The 18,858-nt window shown below is 56.1% G+C and overlaps 2 protein-coding genes across 3 annotated transcripts in view; one reads left to right on the forward strand and one right to left on the reverse strand.

Moving 5' to 3' along the window:
• The window catches only part of SMG6 (SMG6 nonsense mediated mRNA decay factor), a 204,626-nt gene extending 197,355 nt beyond the window's left edge, over positions 1-7,271 (forward strand). Inside the window, exons 17-19 of the mRNA XM_080924041.1 lie at positions 1,994-2,205; positions 2,684-2,765; positions 5,634-7,271. Coding sequence (XP_080780167.1) covers positions 1,994-2,205; positions 2,684-2,765; positions 5,634-5,764 — 425 coding nt within the window. The 3' untranslated portion in view covers positions 5,765-7,271. The remainder of the gene's footprint in view (positions 1-1,993; positions 2,206-2,683; positions 2,766-5,633) is intronic.
• Positions 7,272-7,512: 241 nt separating this feature from the next.
• On the reverse strand, positions 7,513-12,015 carry HIC1 (HIC ZBTB transcriptional repressor 1). Of its 2 annotated transcripts, none has more exons than XM_080922320.1 (2): positions 11,859-12,015; positions 7,513-10,405 (listed from the first exon to the last, which is right to left on the reverse strand). In XM_080922320.1, the coding sequence occupies exon 2, from the start codon at positions 10,383-10,385 to the stop codon at positions 8,241-8,243; it is 2,145 nt and encodes a 714-aa protein (XP_080778446.1). In that variant the 5' UTR covers positions 10,386-10,405; positions 11,859-12,015; the 3' UTR covers positions 7,513-8,240. The 2 variants fall into 2 exon arrangements, with proteins under 2 accessions (XP_080778446.1, XP_080778445.1); XM_080922319.1 differs by lacking the exon at positions 11,859-12,015 and adding an exon at positions 10,748-10,856.
• Positions 12,016-18,858: the final 6,843 nt, after the last annotated feature.

The following is an 18,858-nucleotide window of genomic DNA, read 5'->3' on the forward strand; positions in this document are numbered from 1 at the left end:
CAGTCTGCCTGACAGGCCACCTCTGACATCCATGCCAAGATGTTCCATTGGGCCTTCCCTCCCAGTCCCAAGTGTCTTAGTGCCAGATGGGGGTGGAAACAAAGGGCAGGAAACATCCGCCCCTGCAGAGCCTGTAGAACCCTGGGGGGTTGTGGGAAACACGTTAGCACCACCTGAGAATGTTGGCACTGAAGCAGCCCTCCTCCCTCCCTGTCTTCCTTCCCCCTCCCCATGTGGCCTGGACAGAACCTCTTAAACCCAGGCCCTTAGACCTAAGAGAAGGTTTGCTCCACTTCAAAAGAAGAGCAGCTTCTGTCATAAGGCCAAGCACCAGAACCACAAAGTGCCCCTCTGAGTGGACTGACTTACAAGCTGTATCATGGCACCTTCCTCCTAGGAGGCTTTTAGGAAAAAGAAAGTAGACTGGTCACTTCTGTTAGATGGTCTGTCCTCGGTCTCACTGGTGTCTCAGGGTTGCCTCCCCAGAATGAGAACATTCTTAGACCTTCCTAGGCTAGCAGTTACCAGCACTGCCTGTGCTCCTAGTACGTGCTCAGTCTCTTTGTTTCTGATAATTACAGTGAGAAGTCAGATCTATTGCCCTTGGCCCTAAAGAGCTTAAGTTTGATAGAGAAATTTAGGTTGGGTAGGAAAGGGACAAATTCTAGAGGATAAGTTTCAGAGCATAGTCAGTGACCTAAGGTGCTGACAGTTGTCCTCTGCACTGCAGCCACACAGGCTGATTCTCTATCAGGTGGGCAGATCCCCATATTCAAGGATGTAAGCAGAGCTCTTACTCACTCATGCTTTCCTTGATGGACTCCTGCTTTATGGCCAGAGCAACAAAGGGTTAAGTGGACAGCCTTCCCTGCTTGTATCTTGTGCTCTTTAGGTCTGACCCCAGCATTGAGAAGTCCCGCCTGGTGCAGAAGCACAAACAAGCGTCCCCTTTGAAGCCTGTTTAGTTTGGAAGCAGGAAAGCAGATTTGGGGATAGAATACCAGTTTTTCCTGTTTGATGTTCTGTTTGCTGTACCATACACCATACACCACTGCTACACATTATCTGGGCCTTTCGGCCTCATTGTCTAAAAACATGGGTGTGTGTATATATCTGTCTGTCTGTCTGTGTACATGCACATATCTGTGTGCATGCATGCATGCATTCCCTTATGGGCCCTTTCCAGAAAATGTTTCTGAATACCCAGACAGTGAGTGCCAGGCTCACCATGGAACAGCATGCTCATGCCGACTCCCCAAGCCATGAATCATTGTACTGAGGAGAGGCCTCAGACCCCAAGCTCTCCCTAAGCCCCCAAGGAGTGCATATTTCCCACTTGACCTCAGGCTTTTGGCTGGAATTTTGGAAAGAATCTTCACCAGAAAATGAAGCCATGTCCCAGACACATAGACAAGCAGACAGGCGCGTGCACCCAAGTATACATACATACACACACACACACACACACACACACACACACACACACACACAGATTGTGAATTCAAGGAAGTGATGTGTGCCAAGGTTATGGTTTTATGAAATACCAGAGCCCTTGCAACTCAGTGTGGCTGTCCTTCCTTGTGGCTCCCCTGTACTCTGCCAGACCGGGCAGTAGTAGTACACTGCCCCTTTTTGACTTCTATGGCTCAGACCCAAGTAGCTGAGAAAGGGCACCTCACTCACCTTTTGTTCCTGTGTCTCCAAGGTTCTCTTTTCATTTGATCTATAACTAAGGAATGCCAGCTCCAAAAAGTCCTATAAGTTCCCCCAGGAGAAAGATGGAGCTCAGTGGAAGAGGCAGAAAAGAGCTAGAGCTCACCAAAAGTCTTAGACCCTTTCTTATACCCACAAGTGCCTCTCCTGCCAGATTCAGTGGAAAACTCCTATGAAAGGTAGCCTCTGTTGTCTGTGAAGGGGCCTGGCTAAGAAAGGTGGGCAGAGAGCAGAGGATACAGACAGGCATGCCTGCTGATTATAAACTCTGTCCCATCAGTGATCAATGAGCTGGATGGCCTCGCCAAAGGGCAGGAAACAGACCACCGGGCTGGGGGCTATGCCCGTGTGGTGCAAGAAAAGGCCCGAAAATCCATCGAGTTCCTTGAACGGAGATTTGAGAGTCGGGACTCCTGCCTGAGGGCCTTGACCAGCCGTGGCAATGAACTTGAATCTATCGCCTTCCGAAGTGAGGATATTACTGGACAGCTGGTAAGACCCCGCAGAAAGAAGTCCACTATTAAAAATGTTTCTGACCTGAGTGGTGATGGTACACACCTTTAATCCTAGAACTCAAAGGAGGCAGAGACAGGTGGATCTCTGTGAGCTCCAGACCAGCCTGGTCTACAGAGCTAGTTCCAGGACAGCCAGGGCAGCCAGGACAGCCAGGACTACCCTGTCTTGGGAGAGAAAAGGGAAAAAAAAAAAAAAAAAAAAAAAAAAAAAAAGGCGTTTCCAAAAGGAAGGAGTAAAAGAAGTCCTTTGAACCTAGGCAGCTGAGGGGTATCTACCATAAAGGCCCAAGAGGGGAGAGTTTCTTGCTCTCCGAATCACTGAAGACAGTTAGACTCAGCCAAGCAAAGCCAGAGCACATCTGAACAAGACTCCAGGACATAACCTTGAAAGTACCTCTGCCTCTGCATGGCGCCCCCTCCTGCCCAGTGGTGCTTTTCACACTGTCTTCCTCCAGGGTAACAACGATGACCTGATCCTCTCCTGCTGCCTGCACTACTGCAAAGACAAGGCAAAGGATTACATGCCCACCAGCAAAGGTACTCTCCTTGAGCCAGCCATCCCTCTGCCCTACTTTCTTCCCACAGTCCCTGAGAAGTCTGTACAGGCCTATACAAGCCCGAGACCATCTTGTTCACCTTCCCAGAAGTTAGACCTCCTATCATAGCTTCCCTGTCCCTAAAGAATGTTAGGTGATCTAGAGCCAACTAGGGATGAGCCTCTCTAGCTAGGAAGCCCTGCTCTAGGCCGTAAGCTTTCCCACTCCGTCTGCATCTATTTCCTTTCTTGGGTGAGCTCCTTCTGACAGTAAGAATGTCTTTATGATTCAGTATAGCTTGTTCAGGCTGTGGTTTCCTGTGTCCAGCCCTCTGCAGTCCTGAGAAGTAGAGAATCTCTAATGGGCACACTTTTTTTACCCTTTGGCCACATTTACCTCCCTACCCATTTCAGGATGTTTCTTGAACATTGACCCCCATCAGGCCTGCAGTGGAGGTTCTCCCCAGCCGAGAATAGGCCTTTCTTCCTGGTGTCTATTGCAGCAGCTGTAGCATTTTACAGGTTCACTGGAGCCGGTGGTAGGAAAAAGTTTAAGGACTGAGCCTGTAGCTGAGTTTCTAAATGTTTTGGTAAGAAGAATCCCACCTCTGGGCCACCCTAAAACTCTCAAGTGTCTAACCATCTCAGCCCTGAATGTCTTGTACAGCCCTATAGGGCCAGTGACATGTAAGAGACTTTGCTACTGATTCCCAAGACTGTGACATTTCTTTTTGTGGAGAAGAATCCTACCCCTCCTAACTCCAAGTCATGTGCTGAGCTAGTAAGTAGGTCTCTATTGACCTATGTAGCCTCATGATTTTCTTTGTGTGACTTCACTGTCCATGTCCTCAGTCTTGGCTTGCTGGCTATCCAGGAGCTGTCCTCTCAGTGTTCCCCATTGCTTAGTACAGCCCCCTCCTTGCCTGCATTTCTGTACCAGGATCGAGTCAGGAATCCACATGTATTCTCCCTGAGGGCCAGACCTAGAATGTTCCAACTGACAAGTTAGAATCCTGGCTGAGCCAAATAGAGGAGCTTGTGCCTGCCCTAGAGCAGCTTCTAAGAGGGAAGCAAGGTTGCAAAAGTCCTGTGGAGAAGTGTGGTTCTAATAATCCGCAGCCTCCAAGGTTTTGTTCTTAGCCCAGATGCATTTGAACTTGTCCCGCCACCCCCCAGAATTACTCCCAAACAGAACCCCACTGCCATCATGAGGACCGCCCTATCAAAATTACATCAGCAACGGCTGGTGTAATCAAACCCCATTTGTCAGTGTGAATTCTTAGCAGATTAACTTGTCAGATTCACAGAGAAACCGTCACCAAATGTTTATGTGTAAACGATGTTGAATTTTAAAATCATGTGGATTATGGCGGATGGGGCCTGACAAGATGACAGTCTCTGGTTTCTAACAAAGTGAAGTTACCAGTGTCAAAACAGAGGATGTTTATTGTTAAAAATGTCTCAAAGTATCCACAGAAACCCCTGCAGACCCCTGCCAGCAATGCTGGGCCTTTGTTGGCTGACCTAAGGCCTAGGACTCTTCTAGTCTGAGGCCCAGAGCAGGAATAGTGGAGTTGCAGACAGACCCAGACAACAGCTGGGAACCCCATGTAGCACCCCATACCACTACCCCTCCACACACTCACATTCCAGGCCCAGGAAACAGAAGGGTCTTAGACCTCCCTTAATCATGAGCAATGTTCTTCACCCTCTATATACAGCCCTGTCTGTCCTCTTCTCCCTTTTCCTCACCACCATCAGCCCCCTGAGCCTCTCCCTCTTCATCCCCAAATTCCTCCCTAGGCTGAAAGCCAATTCTCAGCCTCCCTGCCTAGAGCTGGCAAGCCCAGCACTACTCAGGTCAGACTTGGATGTTTGCAGTCCCCCAGCCCGCCAACCCTAGCAGTCCCCAAACACCACAGGACATTTCCTGTGCTTTTGCTTTCTGCCAGACCTCCACTAGGAAATGCCAGGGCAGGGCTGAGAGGTAGACCTGCCACCCAAGCCGCCATACCCGGGGCCTGGAGTGTCACTTGAGTAATTGCTGAGCCCCATTTTAAGTTCTCTCCTGTACATTAGACAGAGACAGGAAAAATCTGCCATAAAAATTATCTAAAAAGATGAAGACTGTCTGTACTGGTACAGAAAAATGTTTTAAGTATATAAAATATGAGTAAAGAAGGTGTGGTGAACATGATCTCAGTGTTACAGGAGGAATCTTATCGTATGCACCTGAGTATATTTACAAAAGTGCATAAGGGAATCAAGGACAGAGCTACATGAGCATGAGACAGCTAGGACAATCCTGCCTCTGCCACCCTTTTCACCCTGTGTACTGATAGATGCTCACAGACCACTTTTTTAACAGATCCTTTGGTCCTAACCGCAAGGCCCCTTTAGCAAGCCTCTCCTGAGAGCACCCCAGAGCTAGCCCCTTCCCCCACATTTGTAAGCTCTGTTCTGCTTTCTATTCACCTTTGGTTTGTTTTTTAACTGTTAGACACAAAACATGAACACACACATCCCTCCTTTAGAAGGAGAGACTGTTGGAGTGGGAGTGAGGACAGTTAATAGGAATCTAGGACCAGGAGTATCGTAAGGAGTCTGCTTCCTATTAGTTCTGAGTCCATGAAAGACAGGTCTGTGAATGCCAACAGTTTGAGTACTCTCAGGCATCAGGCACAAGAGTCCTGTGTGAGGAGTTCATAGCCCCAGCACAGCTCCTACCTAGCTTGACCCTCTAAGCATTAGGATTGTGGTGCTCCAAGTCTGGAAAGGAACTTGCCCCTTCAGGACCACATTCTCCCCAAGATAGGAGATGGTATTTGACACTTCTATCCTCAGAGTCCATCTGATTTCTGTGCCAACAGAGGAGCCGATCCGCCTGCTACGGGAGGTGGTGTTGCTGACCGATGATCGGAACCTTCGTGTAAAGGCGCTGACAAGGAATGTGCCTGTGAGGGACATCCCAGCCTTCCTTACGTGGGCCCAGGTGGGCTGAGGGGGCCACACTGGGGCCCACCCCCATGGAACCATTCCTGAAAGGCCACCAGGTGCCCAGTGTAACACGGAAGATGTCCACGTGCCTGAGCTACCAATCCACCCAGACAATAAATCATCCTCTTCCAACCTGGCGCCGTGGCCGTGCTGTGGGGGAGCTGCTCCTCACAGAGCCCCTCCCAAGGGTCAGTCGGAAGCTGCTGGGACCCTCCTGGGCTGCCAAGATTTAGCAGGGAGGTGACTGGCTACAATGACAACAGGTGGACAAGCCAAATAGGCCACTAAGCTCCCACCCTTTTTCCCTCCTGTCTGGTTCCAGGGCTGGAGGGAAGCCTACTCACCCCGAGGACCCAGCCAGTCTATAGTGGGGCAAGGGGCAGAGGTTCTAGAGTTTCCATCAGATGCAAGAGAACTGATAGACACCCCCCCTCGGTCTGCACAATCTGTCCTGAATGTCTGAGAGGCTTTGGCTGTCAGGAAGCGTATTCAGGTGTCTCCATCACCCTGAGGCCTAGATGCCCTATAGACCCTATGCTGAGTTGTCTGTAACAGCAACAGCAGCCCTAGCCCCTCCAAACACACACACACACACACACACACACACACACACACACACAAACGAGGCATGTACGCATGCACGCACACCCACAGCACATGTGCACACATTTCTCTTCCTGTCCACATCTTGCACTTTGCCCTTGTTTTCCTTTTGGGCAGTCATGGGCCTAGAGGGAAGAGACATCTGGTCTTGGGCCCATGCTTCCTGAGTGGCCCTCCACCAGCATACGCTCCCATCCTTGGCCTTTTCACTGTTCTACCCTCCTGGGGAAATTTCCTCAGACTCCTCCTGTTCCTTCTTTGCCTGCCTTCCTTTTCTAGTTAGCCCCTTTCATCGTGCCAAAGCCCCTAAACTTCCTAACTTCAGTTTCTTGTGGGGCTTCTCATTCTGAATCTTAACCCTACCACCTGTGACAGGAACCAAATAAAGCTTTCCCAGCTGTCCTTCCTTCCCAACTCTGAAAAGCCTCCAAGGCAGAAGAGCCAAACCCAAAGGTAGAGGTGCCTGGGGTGTTGAGCCTGTTTCTGGTTTTGTCACTGTACTTCTCTACCCAGAAGGGGGGGGGGGAGCTTTAGCCTTTGAGGGTTTGGTTTTTTGGGTTTTTTTTTTTTTTTTTTTTTTTTTCCTGCCCCTCTGTTCACAACCTCACTTGGAGGCTTCCTACCAGGAGTGAATTCCTTCTGGCTTGCACAGGGGTAGAGGGTTGAGAAGGCAGTCTCAGGAGAAGCAGGAGTGAGTAGGACCACACATCCCCCTTAGGAGCAGTGCTTCACCAAGGGTGCTCTGCCCCTTGTCAGGCCCAGGAGAGGGCTGGGCAGGACAGTGCCCAGGCTCAAAACGTAGAAGACGGGCTCTCTTGACTTTGAGGTCCTTTCCTCTGGCTGTGAAGGCTATTGGCTGGGGTTGGGGAAACGGGGAGAATACCTTTCTTCTTTCTGTCCCATTTGGAACCCTGGTTTTGTTTCCTTAATAAATTTTTAGTTATGAAACATAATTGACCTTCTGCTGGTCTGTTTTTTGGAACTGGGGAGGGAAGGCCCATTCGGGCCTGTACACCTTGTTGGGGCCCTGCCACCCACCCTGATGCAGGGGCAGAAGAGAGCCACAGGATTAAGGACCTTGGTTACTGCTTTATTGCTGTTTGGTTGAGTATAGAAAATGGAAGCGGCTCTGGAAGAGCCTGTGTACAGAGTAGAGAATATACAAAGGGACAGAACAGGAAACAAGGAAGGAGACCTCTCTCCAGCCCAGCTAAAGATGGGCTCAGGATAGGGGCCACCTGGGGCGCATGCAATAAATATGGTCCGGGGGACCCCAGGAAGAGGAGGGGGACACCTCGGAAGCGGAGACAGATGGGCCAGGGCTGTCATCCCTGGCACCAGAGCTGCCCACCCTGGTGGTGAGGAAGGGAAGGGTTGGCCCTGGGGCTAGTGCCACTTGTGCAAAATGAGGAACTTCACATTATCAGTCCCGGGCTGGGCAGGAGTGGGGTCGGGGAGGCCCTCCGGCCGGCTCGGTCCCCTCCCCTCTCCCCAACTGTGCCCAATGCTCCGACCCCAGCAGGGAGATTCACAGTGAGAATGGGTGTGGTCGCAAGGGCCGGAGGTAGGGCTGGGAGCGTCCGAATAATGACACCCTTCCCCCCCAAGAGCAGCACGGAGCTGGGGGAGGGGGCCAACGAACCACAGGGAGAGGCAGGGTTCTCCTTTGGTCAAAGCTGATATCAAAAATATAAATCTCCCTTCCCCTATCCCACCCCCGTCCCGGGGTTTTCCCCCACTGACTCCCCCGGGCTAAGGCACAAAACAGTGAGGCCAGGTGAGGCGTAGAAAGGTGGGGCCACCACTGTGGGCGTCGCCGCTGCTACCATTTGTCCCCGGGCTGTCAGGCAGCGCCGGGCGCACCTAGGAGGGGCGCTCTAGGTGGGAGAGAAACGGTCGATGGTCCGGCTGTCCGGTCCTGCGGCCAGGTGCGCGCCCTGGCTCAGCACCTCTGCCGCCTTATCCGGGCTGAGTCCTAGCTCAGCAGTGAATTTGGCCAGCGGGTAGAGGCTCTCGAGCGCCACCTTGGGGTCGTGCAGGAAGTGCGTGGTCTGCGCCAGCAGCTCGGCAGCAGCTGCCTTGTCCTGCTGCTTCAGGCTCAGCTGTTCAGCTGTGAGGCGGGCCACAGCAAAGACACCCTCAGGGAAGTCAAGCTTGCCCTTGCCGTCGGGGCCAGGGACGCCAGGAAGTCCCCCCAGGCCAGCCAGCGCCCCGGCCGCGCCGGCCGCGCCACCTACGGCGTGCATCTTCATATGGCTGATGAGGTTGCGCTGTTGAGCAAACTTGCCACCGCACACCTGGCACTCGTAGGGCTTCTCTCCCGAGTGGATGCGCATGTGCTCCGTGAGGCGGTACTGGCGGGTGAAGCGCATGCCGCACGCGTCGCACGCAAAGGGCTTCAGGCCCAAGTGGCTGCGCATATGACGTGTCATGGTTCCCCGTTGCGTGAACTTCTTCCCGCAGATGGTACACGGATAGGGCCTTGTCAGCCAGTGTGTCTTCTCGTGCTGCCTCAGCGTGGCCGGGTCCTTGTAGCTCTTGTCACAGGACGCGCAGCGGTACGGCCGCAGCAGCTCTCCTAGGCCACCAGGCGCCCCAGCAACCTTGTCCCCACCGCCACCAAAGGGGGGCCCGAGGCCGGCGGCCCCAGCAGCCACCTCAGCAGCCTCTGCCCTGCCATACAACGCCTCCTCTTCTTCCACGTGAGCCTCCACGTGTGCATTCAGCTGTTCAGAGCTGGGGAAGCCTTTGCCACATGGAATGCACACGTACAGGTTGTCACCAAAGCTCTCAGGCTCACCGTAAGCCAAGTGCGGGCATGGGTAGCCTTCCAGGTGGCCTCCAGGTGGGCTGGGGTCCTCGCTGCTACCAGTCTCCTCGCTGCTGCTCTTGTAGTCGTCGCCATCGGCTCCTGTGCCTGGCCCGTCCAGGCTCCCGGGATAGCGTGGCGGGGGTACCAGGCCGAGCGGGGGGCCCCCGGGTGAGGCGGCAGGATCCCCACCGCGCTCCTCGAGGCGCTCGCCCGGGGAGCCTCGATCCCGGACCAGTTCATCGCCATAACTACCCAGGCCTGGCTCGTGCTTCATCCAGCGGTAGAGGAGGCTGGAGCCGTCGGGGCGACCGGGGGGCTCGGGTCCCGGACTGCCACCGCTTCCTCGAAACGGGTCTGGAGTCGGTACGGCCTCCTCCAGCTTTTGGAAGGGCAAAGGCGGCAGCGGCGGCAGGGCGAGCGGTGGCTCCTTGTAAACTGCGGGCCCCGCACCGGGAGGGCTGTCCGGGCGTGGAGGCAGTTCGCGCTCACTCAGCGGTCTCTCGGGGACCGAGGAACCTGGCGGGCTCTTCTTGGACAGATCCAGGCCGCAAAGCGGGGAGCAGCGACGCTCCGGGGCGCAGAGTGAGGCAGCTGGGCCCGGGCCTGAAGCATATAGTTCGGCACAGTGGGTATTGACGGCTGCCTCGGGGCCGGACGACTGTTCGGCGGCAGGCGGCGGCGGTGGCCCGGCCGGGGACGAGTAGCAAGCCTGGATGACGGGCGTGGCAGCCCTCAAGCCCCGGCCGGGCCGCCCGTAGGGCGCGTAGCCGCCGCCGCCGCTGCCTCCTCCCCGCAGGTGGCAATACTTGCCGTGGCGTTTGAGGCGCTTCTTGCACAGAGCCACGAGGTCAGGGATCTGCAGGTAGCTGGCAGCAGCCAGCACAGCGCCCAGGCTCGGCTCGGCGCCCGGGGCCACCGCTGCTGCTGCTGCGGCCTCAACACTGTCAGTCAGGCGGCCGGTGTAGATGAAGTCCAGCACCAGGCGGAACACGGCCGGGCTCACCATGTCATGGTCCAGGTTTAGCAGGTTGTCATGCACCACCAGGGACTTGAGGTAGGCACTGCTGGCCGCCAGCACGTTCTTGTGCGCGCGGAAGAGGGCGTTCTGCACCACGATGATCACGTCGCACAAGAAGCCCTTGGTGCGCTGGTTGTTGAGCTGCAGCAGTAGCTGCCTCGAATGGCCAGGCGCCTCCATCGTGTCCAGCATTGTCTGCCCAGCACACTCTCCTGCGGGAGACACACAGCAGCTGGGTGAGAGCTACGCAGTGTGGTACCCTGGCCTCTTGTACCCAACCCAAGCGGTTCCCCACCGCTTCCCCTTCCCCTCAGCCGAGCAGGGGCATGGAACACCACGGCCTGAACAGTAGCCGAGGAGGATCAGCGGCCTCCGGGAGTGGAAGCCTAGGCCCGCTGGCCCCAGACAGAAGGAGCAGGAGAAGAAAGGCTGTGGATGGAGAGGAGGCCAGGTTAGCCTATTTGTCCCAGACCCTCCTGGGCACTCGAGCTGGGTGCTGGGAACTTCCAGGGAGAAATCTGTTAGGGCGAAATGACCCTTTCGGAGACAATTACCCGATTTAAGTAAAATGTCCGCTTCAGGAAAAGTCATTCAGGGCCGAGAAGTTTGCCCAAGTGGGGAGAAAAGGAGCCGAGTTAGAAGCGCCTCCCGCCTCGAGAGAAGTTGCCCTGGTTAGGGGAAGTGATAAGGAGGACGGGAGCACGATGCCCATCGAGGCGCCGCCCTGGCCGGGGGCTGTCAGGCCTTGGTTTGGGCCGGCCGCCCCGGCACGGGGAGCGGAGACAGTGGCTGCGGTGGCTGGCAGAGCGCGAAGGCCGGGCCCCGGCGCGGGGAGGGCGTTATATCGGGGCAGGAGGCTGAGGCAGGAAGCAGGTGGGGGGGAGGGGGGAGCCACGCAGCTCCCAGGGGAGGGAGGGGGCAGCGCCCCGGGCGGGCACGGCGCACAGCCGGCTGCGGCCCTGACCCTGGCCTGCGCCCCACCCGCGTTCTGGACCCAGCCCGGGCCTCGGTCTACATCTCTTCCCCAGCTCCCCTCCGCCCCGTCTCCCCCGAAACTCTGCCGCCCCAAACTTGGGGAAAACTTTCCCAACTTCAGATAGGGCGGGAAGAGCGCGCCGGCCCCAGCCCTCCCCCCTCCTCGGACCCCAGTTTCTCTCCTAGGCCCCCAATTTCAGCAGCCTGGTGGCCAGGGGGACCCACACCAAATCTGAAGCCGCCCTGCCCTCGGGCGAGCACGCCAGTCCCTGTTCCCCGCCTGGCCCGCAGGGCCTCGCGGGCCCGTTACCTGCGGCCGCAGCCCAGCCCGGCTTCCCTCCCTGAGGCGGTGGCAGCTCCTAGCCTGCGCCCCACCCGCCCCGCTGCCAGGCGCCGAGCTGTGCCAGGGCAGCGCCCCTGCCAGCCCCGCCCGCCGGCTCCCCTTGCCTTCCCCTCTCCTCCCCAGCCCATGTGCGGGCAGAGCCGGCCCCGGGCCGCTGACCCCGCCGTGAACCCGGCGCGGAGCGGCGGCCCAGCCATCCCGAGTCCTCTAGGAAAGACACTTAGAGCCCCAAACGCCAGCCGGGACTCAGGCACCCACGCCTGAGGATGCTCCGGAGGCGGCCGGTGCGCGAGGACCAGACTGTCCCGGGTCCCTTGCCCTTCCCTGTTGCCAACTCCAGGACCCACCTGGGGAGCATGTCGGAAGCCCCGGGCCCGGCTGCCGGCGGATCCAGGGGGGGACGTGGCTGCGGTGCGCTGCCCTCCGCCCGCCGGGCCCCCGGTCGGTCTGTCTGGCCGGTCCGTCCTCCCCGCGTCCTGGTCGCGTCTCAGCCCCTCCGCGCTTTCCGCACACTCTTATCTGGAGCGGCCCGGACCGGCAGACGCTGCCGCGGCCATGGCGCCACCTCGCGGCCGCGCGTGGCTGTGTACGGCGGGGCTGCGACCTCTGGTGCGCACCTGGGCTGGAGGCTTGCAGATGCGGAGCTCAACTGCAGGCTCACGCGCTTCCAGATGTGCCCACCTGGAGACCCGGATATCGGACCCGGGAGTCCCAAAAACCTTGGGGTTTGTGCCGAGTGCTCCCGAGTACATATTTATATGTAATATTGCGCCAATTAGGGGGAAAAACGGGTCTGTCTTTAAATGGGGAACTCTTAAGCCAGAGGTGGTGACGCACTCTTGTAATCACCTTAGCACTCGGAGTTGGAAGCAAGAGTCGGATCAGGAGTTCAAGGTCAGCCTCTACTACATGAGACCCCCATCTTTAAAAGGGGGATGGGAATGGAACACTACTGACAGTAGGCTGTGAGAAGGCGATTTTAGAAATCCTAAGTGATTTTGGAAATCCTAGGTAAGTTCAGAGCGGGTTGGGGGTGGCTTTTATTAGGCATTTCTTAGCATATTGTTCACTTGGACTCAGTGGGGAGAAAAATTCCAACTCTCCCTCAGACACATGTTATCAGTATGCACATCACAAACCGTCCGCACTCAAACACCGTCCCAGCAGTGACACTCTAGGGCGCGCATGTTTACACAGGGAGTCCGCCCCCTCCCGGAGTCCCGAGTTTTTGGGCTATTACGGAGGCTACTACGTGAAACAGGGTAGAGAACCTACCAAAGAGGCCTCCCTAAACTTGTGAGTCTCCAGAAGAACCCTAAAACCCTCCACTGGAAGTAGCTGGACAGAGCCCCCTTGGGACGTGCCTCTCAATTCCCCCTTCCCCCATCTAAGCAGTTTTGAGGGGTCCTAAATTGTTCTTTTCCCTCCAATACACCATTCGAGAGATATCACGAGAGCCGGCAGCTTAAGACCCCCCTCAAAAAAAAAATCCTACACGCCACACGAGGAGGGCTCGATTCATGTTGGCGACGCCTCCTCTAAGAGGGAGGGGACGGTGCTCCAGCTCTTGGGTGCTCACCGGAAATGTCCCTGCATAGCGGGGCGGAGGCACAAGCACCGTTGCAAGCACCGCGCCTCCGTGGCCCACGCTCCGCCTCTTCCCCGCACCTCCTGACCCCCGCCCACACCATAGTGGGGGGGTCCCCCCAAACCGCCCACAGCTTCTTATTGGCTGTGCCTTCCTCCGTGGCCAAGCCGGAGAGGCTGGGGCGCAGAGTTACTATGGTAACCAATGAGGTTCCCGGGATCTCATCTCTCAGAGGCCTTGGAGAGCTTAGCAACCGCGCGGGGCGCAGGACGGGTTGGAGCTGCGCTCGCCGCACCCCACGCTGTCCTCGAGCCCCCACTCCCCCGCTTGAGGTAGTGGCTGAGTCACTCGCCCGGGGCCGCCGGCCGGGCCTCTAGCTGTACCAGTGAGACACCAAGGTATTGGGCGCCCCCTAGAGGCCGCGTTTCTTTGGCAGGAGACTTCAGTGCCTGGCCTAAGCTTCTGAGTCCTTAAGACTCACCAGGTTTCCGCAGCGGTGTGTCCGCCTCCACCTGATCCACTTACTACTTTGTATCTACGTACAGAGTCCATACGAAACGAGCACTGCAGTCCCACGGTGGGCTCCGCAACTTCTGAGCTCTAGGAGAAGTGAACAGGGTATCTCGGTATCTCTGTCGAGAAATATGCCCTGGGGCTGAAGCGGAAATGTCATGGAGTGTTGGGGATAAGGAGGCTCCCCAGAAGTGCTCTTAGGGATGTTTTGACAATTATGAGTTCTCCCACCAAATCAGAGGCCACATCCCAAACGGCAAATAAAGGTGTCTCTGATGTCTGTTTTAAATCTTCTCTCTTTTTAATGAGGTTAGATCGTGTGAGTCTGGAGAGAACCTTCTGTGTGTCTTACACTGAAGTTTATCCACGAGGTTGGCTGGGTCTGCAGTTCCTTCCTCTATCCCTCTCCACTGACTTAAGCCCTTGTTGCAATGGGATGAGACCAACCACATCATCCTGCCCAAGTTTCTCCGTGTAGTCCCCACCTCTCCTCCACGCCCCCCAATACCACAGTCTCAGGGTCCGTAGCTACTGCTAGACTCGAACTCACAGATCTGTCTACCTCCCACGTAGGATGCGCACCACCGTCCCCTCCTTTTAACTGATTTCCCTTCCTCCTGAGCTCCTCCGTCTGCCTGGAGCCGCTTTCTCCTCTGTGAACGCACGAGGCGATAGAATTGGGCTGTTCTGGAGAACCTGCTCCCCATCATATCGCCCTTTAGTCAATTCTGACTCTAGAAAGGGGTCCCTGCCACCCCCTGATAAGTTGTTGAGCCCCTAGTGTCATGCCCTCTCACAGGCTCTGCCTATGCATAAGTATTCCACTTAAGCTGAGGTGGCCCCCTCCGTGCCCGAGCTGGACACTCCTGCTTGTCAGGCTAGCCCTTCCTTTTGTGGATACTCCGGACACATATTTTTCAAACTCTTATAGAGGATCTTCTGCACATTTCTGAAGTCCAGACCGCTCTCCTAAAATCCCTCATCTTCCCTGTGGTTTCCACCTTCTGACTAGTACCTTTCCTCCTATGGCCCAGTCAGGAAGCCTTCCAAAACTCCTGGGCTCCTCCACCCATCTTTCCCCAGCCCCTAGATGTCAAAGTCTGAGGTGCACTCTACTCCCCTCCTAAACCGGTCCAGTGTCATTTTCTTGCTCGCCCCCCCAACACACACACACACACACACAACCAGGACACTACAGTGGCCAAATGGGAGTGACAGCATCGCGGGGCATCTTCTGGCGTCATAATGCTGTCGGGTCTAGGAAATGAGCAGTGTGGTTTGGGGCTACCAAAGGAGGACCCCTGATGTCCAGGCGAAAGAGGACGGAGATCCTAGGATTGGCAGAGCCCCGGAAGGGGAGAGGGAATAAACACGTAACGGGGCCGCACCCTCCCTACACTATTCTCCCCCAGCCCGTCGCCTGCAGTTCCGGAAACTTAACCCCTTGGAGGCCAAGCCTGGGGTTACGTGCTCCCCCTACCCAAGCCCGCTTCCGCGTGCTCACCCTCCTCCCGCTCCCAAGTCCCTGTCGCTTCATCCCGTCCTCCCCTACGCCCCCCCTCCCCGCTTGCCACTATAAATAGCCTCTTTTCCCGTTTCCTAAATTCTCTGCTGACGTCGGCAGCGCGTCAGTGTGTAGGAGCCGCGGCCGCATGAATGAGCCGCCGCACGAGTACTACGCGCGCCTATAAAAGCGGCGGCGCCGGCCGGGCTGCGGGAGGCAAGCCGGCACCGGTGCGACGCGGCCCAGGTAAGGACCCACCGACAGTCGGAGGTGGGCCGGTGCGCGGACACCATGGGAGGGCAAGGGGTGGACCGGAGGGGCGGCGGGTTGGAGGGTGACTCCGGAGTGAGGATGGGGGCAGAGTGGGAGGGACGAAGCTTCCTTTTCAGCGTGGCGGAGCAGGGGCCGCCGGCTGACCCAACCCTATGCAGCACCTGCCGGCACCCAAACGCAGACGCAGACACTCTGGGGAAACATCAAGCGGACAACCGAGCCCCCGGCCCCGTTTCCCGAGGCTGAGCGGCTCCTGCGCCATCCTTTCAAGAAAGTGGGGAGAAGGTGCTGGCGTCTCAGGAGACGCGCCCCCTCATCTTCTCCCCTGTCCGCAGAGCGGTGACTCAGCCTAGGTGGCCCCGACTGGCTGAGCCAGGGCGCCCACGACAGACAGACGCACACCTCGGCCCTGCGGCTCTCTCGGGACCCCCGTCCTGCATGCTGCCCACACGCCCCTTCCCTGTCCCCGTCCCGTCCCATCGACTGTCCCACTGAGCTCAGGACTTCCCGCCTCTGCAAGCGGAGCTGTCCTCTCAGGACCAGGCGGGGGCGGGGCTTCGACCGGGCCGCCCCGCCCCACCCCCACCGCCGGAAGTGCCTCCCCGCTGGGACATCTTTGACGTCACAGAACTCTGACGTCACGGTCGCGTGTCTGCCCGCGCGCGCTTGGGCGGAGTTGGGGGGGGCTGAGAAGCAGCAGCACTCTCAATTGCGGGCGACGGGATATCCCCGCCCGGGCAGTGCGCCGGCACCTTGGCTCTAGACTGCTTACTGCCCGGGCCGCCCTCAGTAACAGTCTCCAGTCACGGCCACCGACGCCTGGCCCCGCCCCAGGACCGCCGACCCCGGCCCCCTCCGCGTCTCGCTGCGCCGCTGTCCGCGGTGCTGATGCAGCGCAGGCGCCTCCCTTGGGCACGCCCGTCCAAGGTCCCCGTGGGTTACGGTGGGCGCTGGCCCCCCCAAAGACACCTGGTACCACCCCCGCCGCCCGCGGTGCTGACGTCAGCCTGCAAGCCCCGCCCCCGCGTCTCCAGGGCAACCGTGGCTTTCGATTGTTACTGTGGGAACCGGAGGTAACAGTCTACAGCCATGGTCGCCCCGCAGCACGCCCACGCTCCCCACCACTCCCGAGTTCTGCCAGCCTGGGTTTGGGCAGACACAGAGCAAGAGGAGGCGGGGCGGCGACGCAACTTCCGATGTGTGCGGAGGTGGCAAGAGATGTGCTCAGAGAGGCGGCCTGCTAGGCTGCTGCGCATCTTCCTCAGCCACAGAAGCAAGATCCATGGCGTGTCTAAACATCCTCCTCAGTGACTGTCCAGACTTCCCAGTCGAGGTATCGCTGCCTAAGGTGGCGAGAAAATGGGTGGTTCTGCGATAAAGATTCTTATTTCATGAGTGGTGGACTGATGGGATCCTATAAAAGGGAAGAAATGGAGTCCTATAAAAAAGGAAGACATCACTTTTACCTGCAGAGAGCTGAAGGGGGAGGAGGAGAGGGACGTTTTTAATCACACCTTTCTTCCAGAAAACCCTAGGTGAGCAGGCAGAGGGGAAAGGGCAAAGAATCCATTTCCTGATAGAGCCAAGCCTCCCCATAACCCTGTCCCCCAACTTTCTCCTGAGCCATAATTAAAAGGGTCTTTAACACAGCAAGAAGCTGGCAGGCTAGTAAAGTTCACCCGGTTCATATTTATTGTCTGAAGGTACCAGCCAGCAGTCTCCCCTCAGCCGGGTCTCTTAAGTAATACATCCCAACTGGAGTTCTTCACATGTGCCCCCCAAAAGGAGTAGTATCACGCAGACTGCAGGTAAATACTGTGGCTAGGGCTGTTGAAGAGACCCTGTCTGATGTGGTACTGTCTTTCCACAGAGCTTTAGAAATCCTGGGTGTAATCAAGATGCAGAGAACAAATGGATATTCTGAAGAGAGGACAAACCTTTTGCAGATTGAACCCATCAGAAGATGTGGTTAGAAGGTTGACTATACAATGCTGTGTTTCCCTCCCTGTCTTTACCCATCAGACAGCAGAGAAGCCAACCAAAACCAGAAGCAGCAATGTGTACCTGCAGTCCTAGTTGCTCAGGAGGCTGGGGCACGTGAGCCCAGAAACGCCACGCTAGCCTGGACAATAAACTTGAGATCCGTGTCTCAAAACAAGGGAGGTAGGTGATGACAGCAGGCAAGAATGTGAACTTTTAGATCTGAATCATCCAGTCTTGAGTAAGGCACTTAGCCTTTCTGTGCCTGTTTCAATTGTAAAGCCCAGTTGTTAGGTTAACGAGTTTTCTTCGTGAAATTAGACAATGGGGACAGGGGTGCTGGGCATAGAGCTCTGTGGTAGAGTCTGTGCTTAGCATGATTAAGGTCCTGGCACCAAAAATGAGTTAAGCTATGGTGGGGCATGCTTTTGTATCCCAGCAGATTTCTGTGAGTTCAAGGCTAGCCAGAACATCAGTGAGACCCCGTCTCAAAACTAAGTTAGATGACAGCCTTCTACTTGTCCCATTGTCTGGCATAGTTAATTCTCAATAAATGTTATTTCTACCTCTGAACCTTATCTGCCTGGGCAATACATAAATGTTAGAGCACTGGTTCCCCAGGGGGCCTTTTTTCTCTCCTCCCCAGGTTTTGAGTCACACTAGAGGCTCTTTCCTAATAGCACGTATTTACCAGAGACTTAAAGTTCTACCCAAGGCTGCAGTTTGCAAATAGCTACTTCAGGAATGAGCAGGGGCAGACAGACAGGTCTCTAGGTTTCTCTAGGAATTCCAAGTTTGACAAATGTTCCTCATGTAAGTAGTCCACAGGAGGCACATGTAATGTAGAAGCTCATTCTGCATGGTGGGAGGTGACACTCCACTTGTTAGGAATCAGAACTGCTCTGATTCTCGGGAGGGATCCTTACTTCAAGCATGAATACTTCTGTTCCACCTAATGCAGTTCTACTTGAGCCCTTTCCTCCCTCCTTCCTGGTAGAGCCACCAAGCCTCTATAGGCTACCAAGAGTACAAGTCACCCCTTTCCCCAGCTTGGAGCCGACTTACGAGGACAGCCTATGACTGCCAGTGGGTCTGAGTACTGATTGCAGACTCATCAAATTACAGAAAAGCAGAGACCAAAGCTAGTGGGATGTAGAGACTTCCCTCTGTTCAATCTCCTTTTGTCAGGGAAGCAATCCCTAGAGGACAAGAGCAAAGCACAAAGCCCAACCTCCCATCCCAGCTTTCTTACAAAGGGATCTAAGAATCAGTGAATGGGACTTCTGGCTACAATTTCAGTCTGTCCTACATTTAGTGTGTATGAGGCTGCATGTGTTGGCAACCAATGCCTTTACCTGCTGATCCATCTCACTGTCTGTTGGTGGAAGTCTTAAGCCCTAAAGAAGCCAGAGGTCTTTTTAACTGAGTCAGACTTTGTGTAAGTGGAGTTCAGGGGAAGAGGATGCCTGGGAAGGTTCTGCCTTGTTCA

The sequence above is a fragment of the Micromys minutus genome (genome assembly GCF_963924665.1).
Source record: "Micromys minutus genome assembly, chromosome: 10".
NCBI classification, from domain to species: domain Eukaryota; kingdom Metazoa; phylum Chordata; class Mammalia; order Rodentia; family Muridae; genus Micromys; species Micromys minutus.

Excerpts from the sequence above, each read along its gene's own strand:
- HIC1 (XM_080922319.1), bottom strand. The coding sequence starts at position 10,784 with ATGACTTTTCCTGAAGCGGACATTTTACTTAAATCGG. Across the intron at positions 10,406-10,747 it reads GGACATTTTACTTAAATCGG|GAGAGTGTGCTGGGCAGACA; the intron begins GTAATTGTCTCC and ends TGTCTCCCGCAG.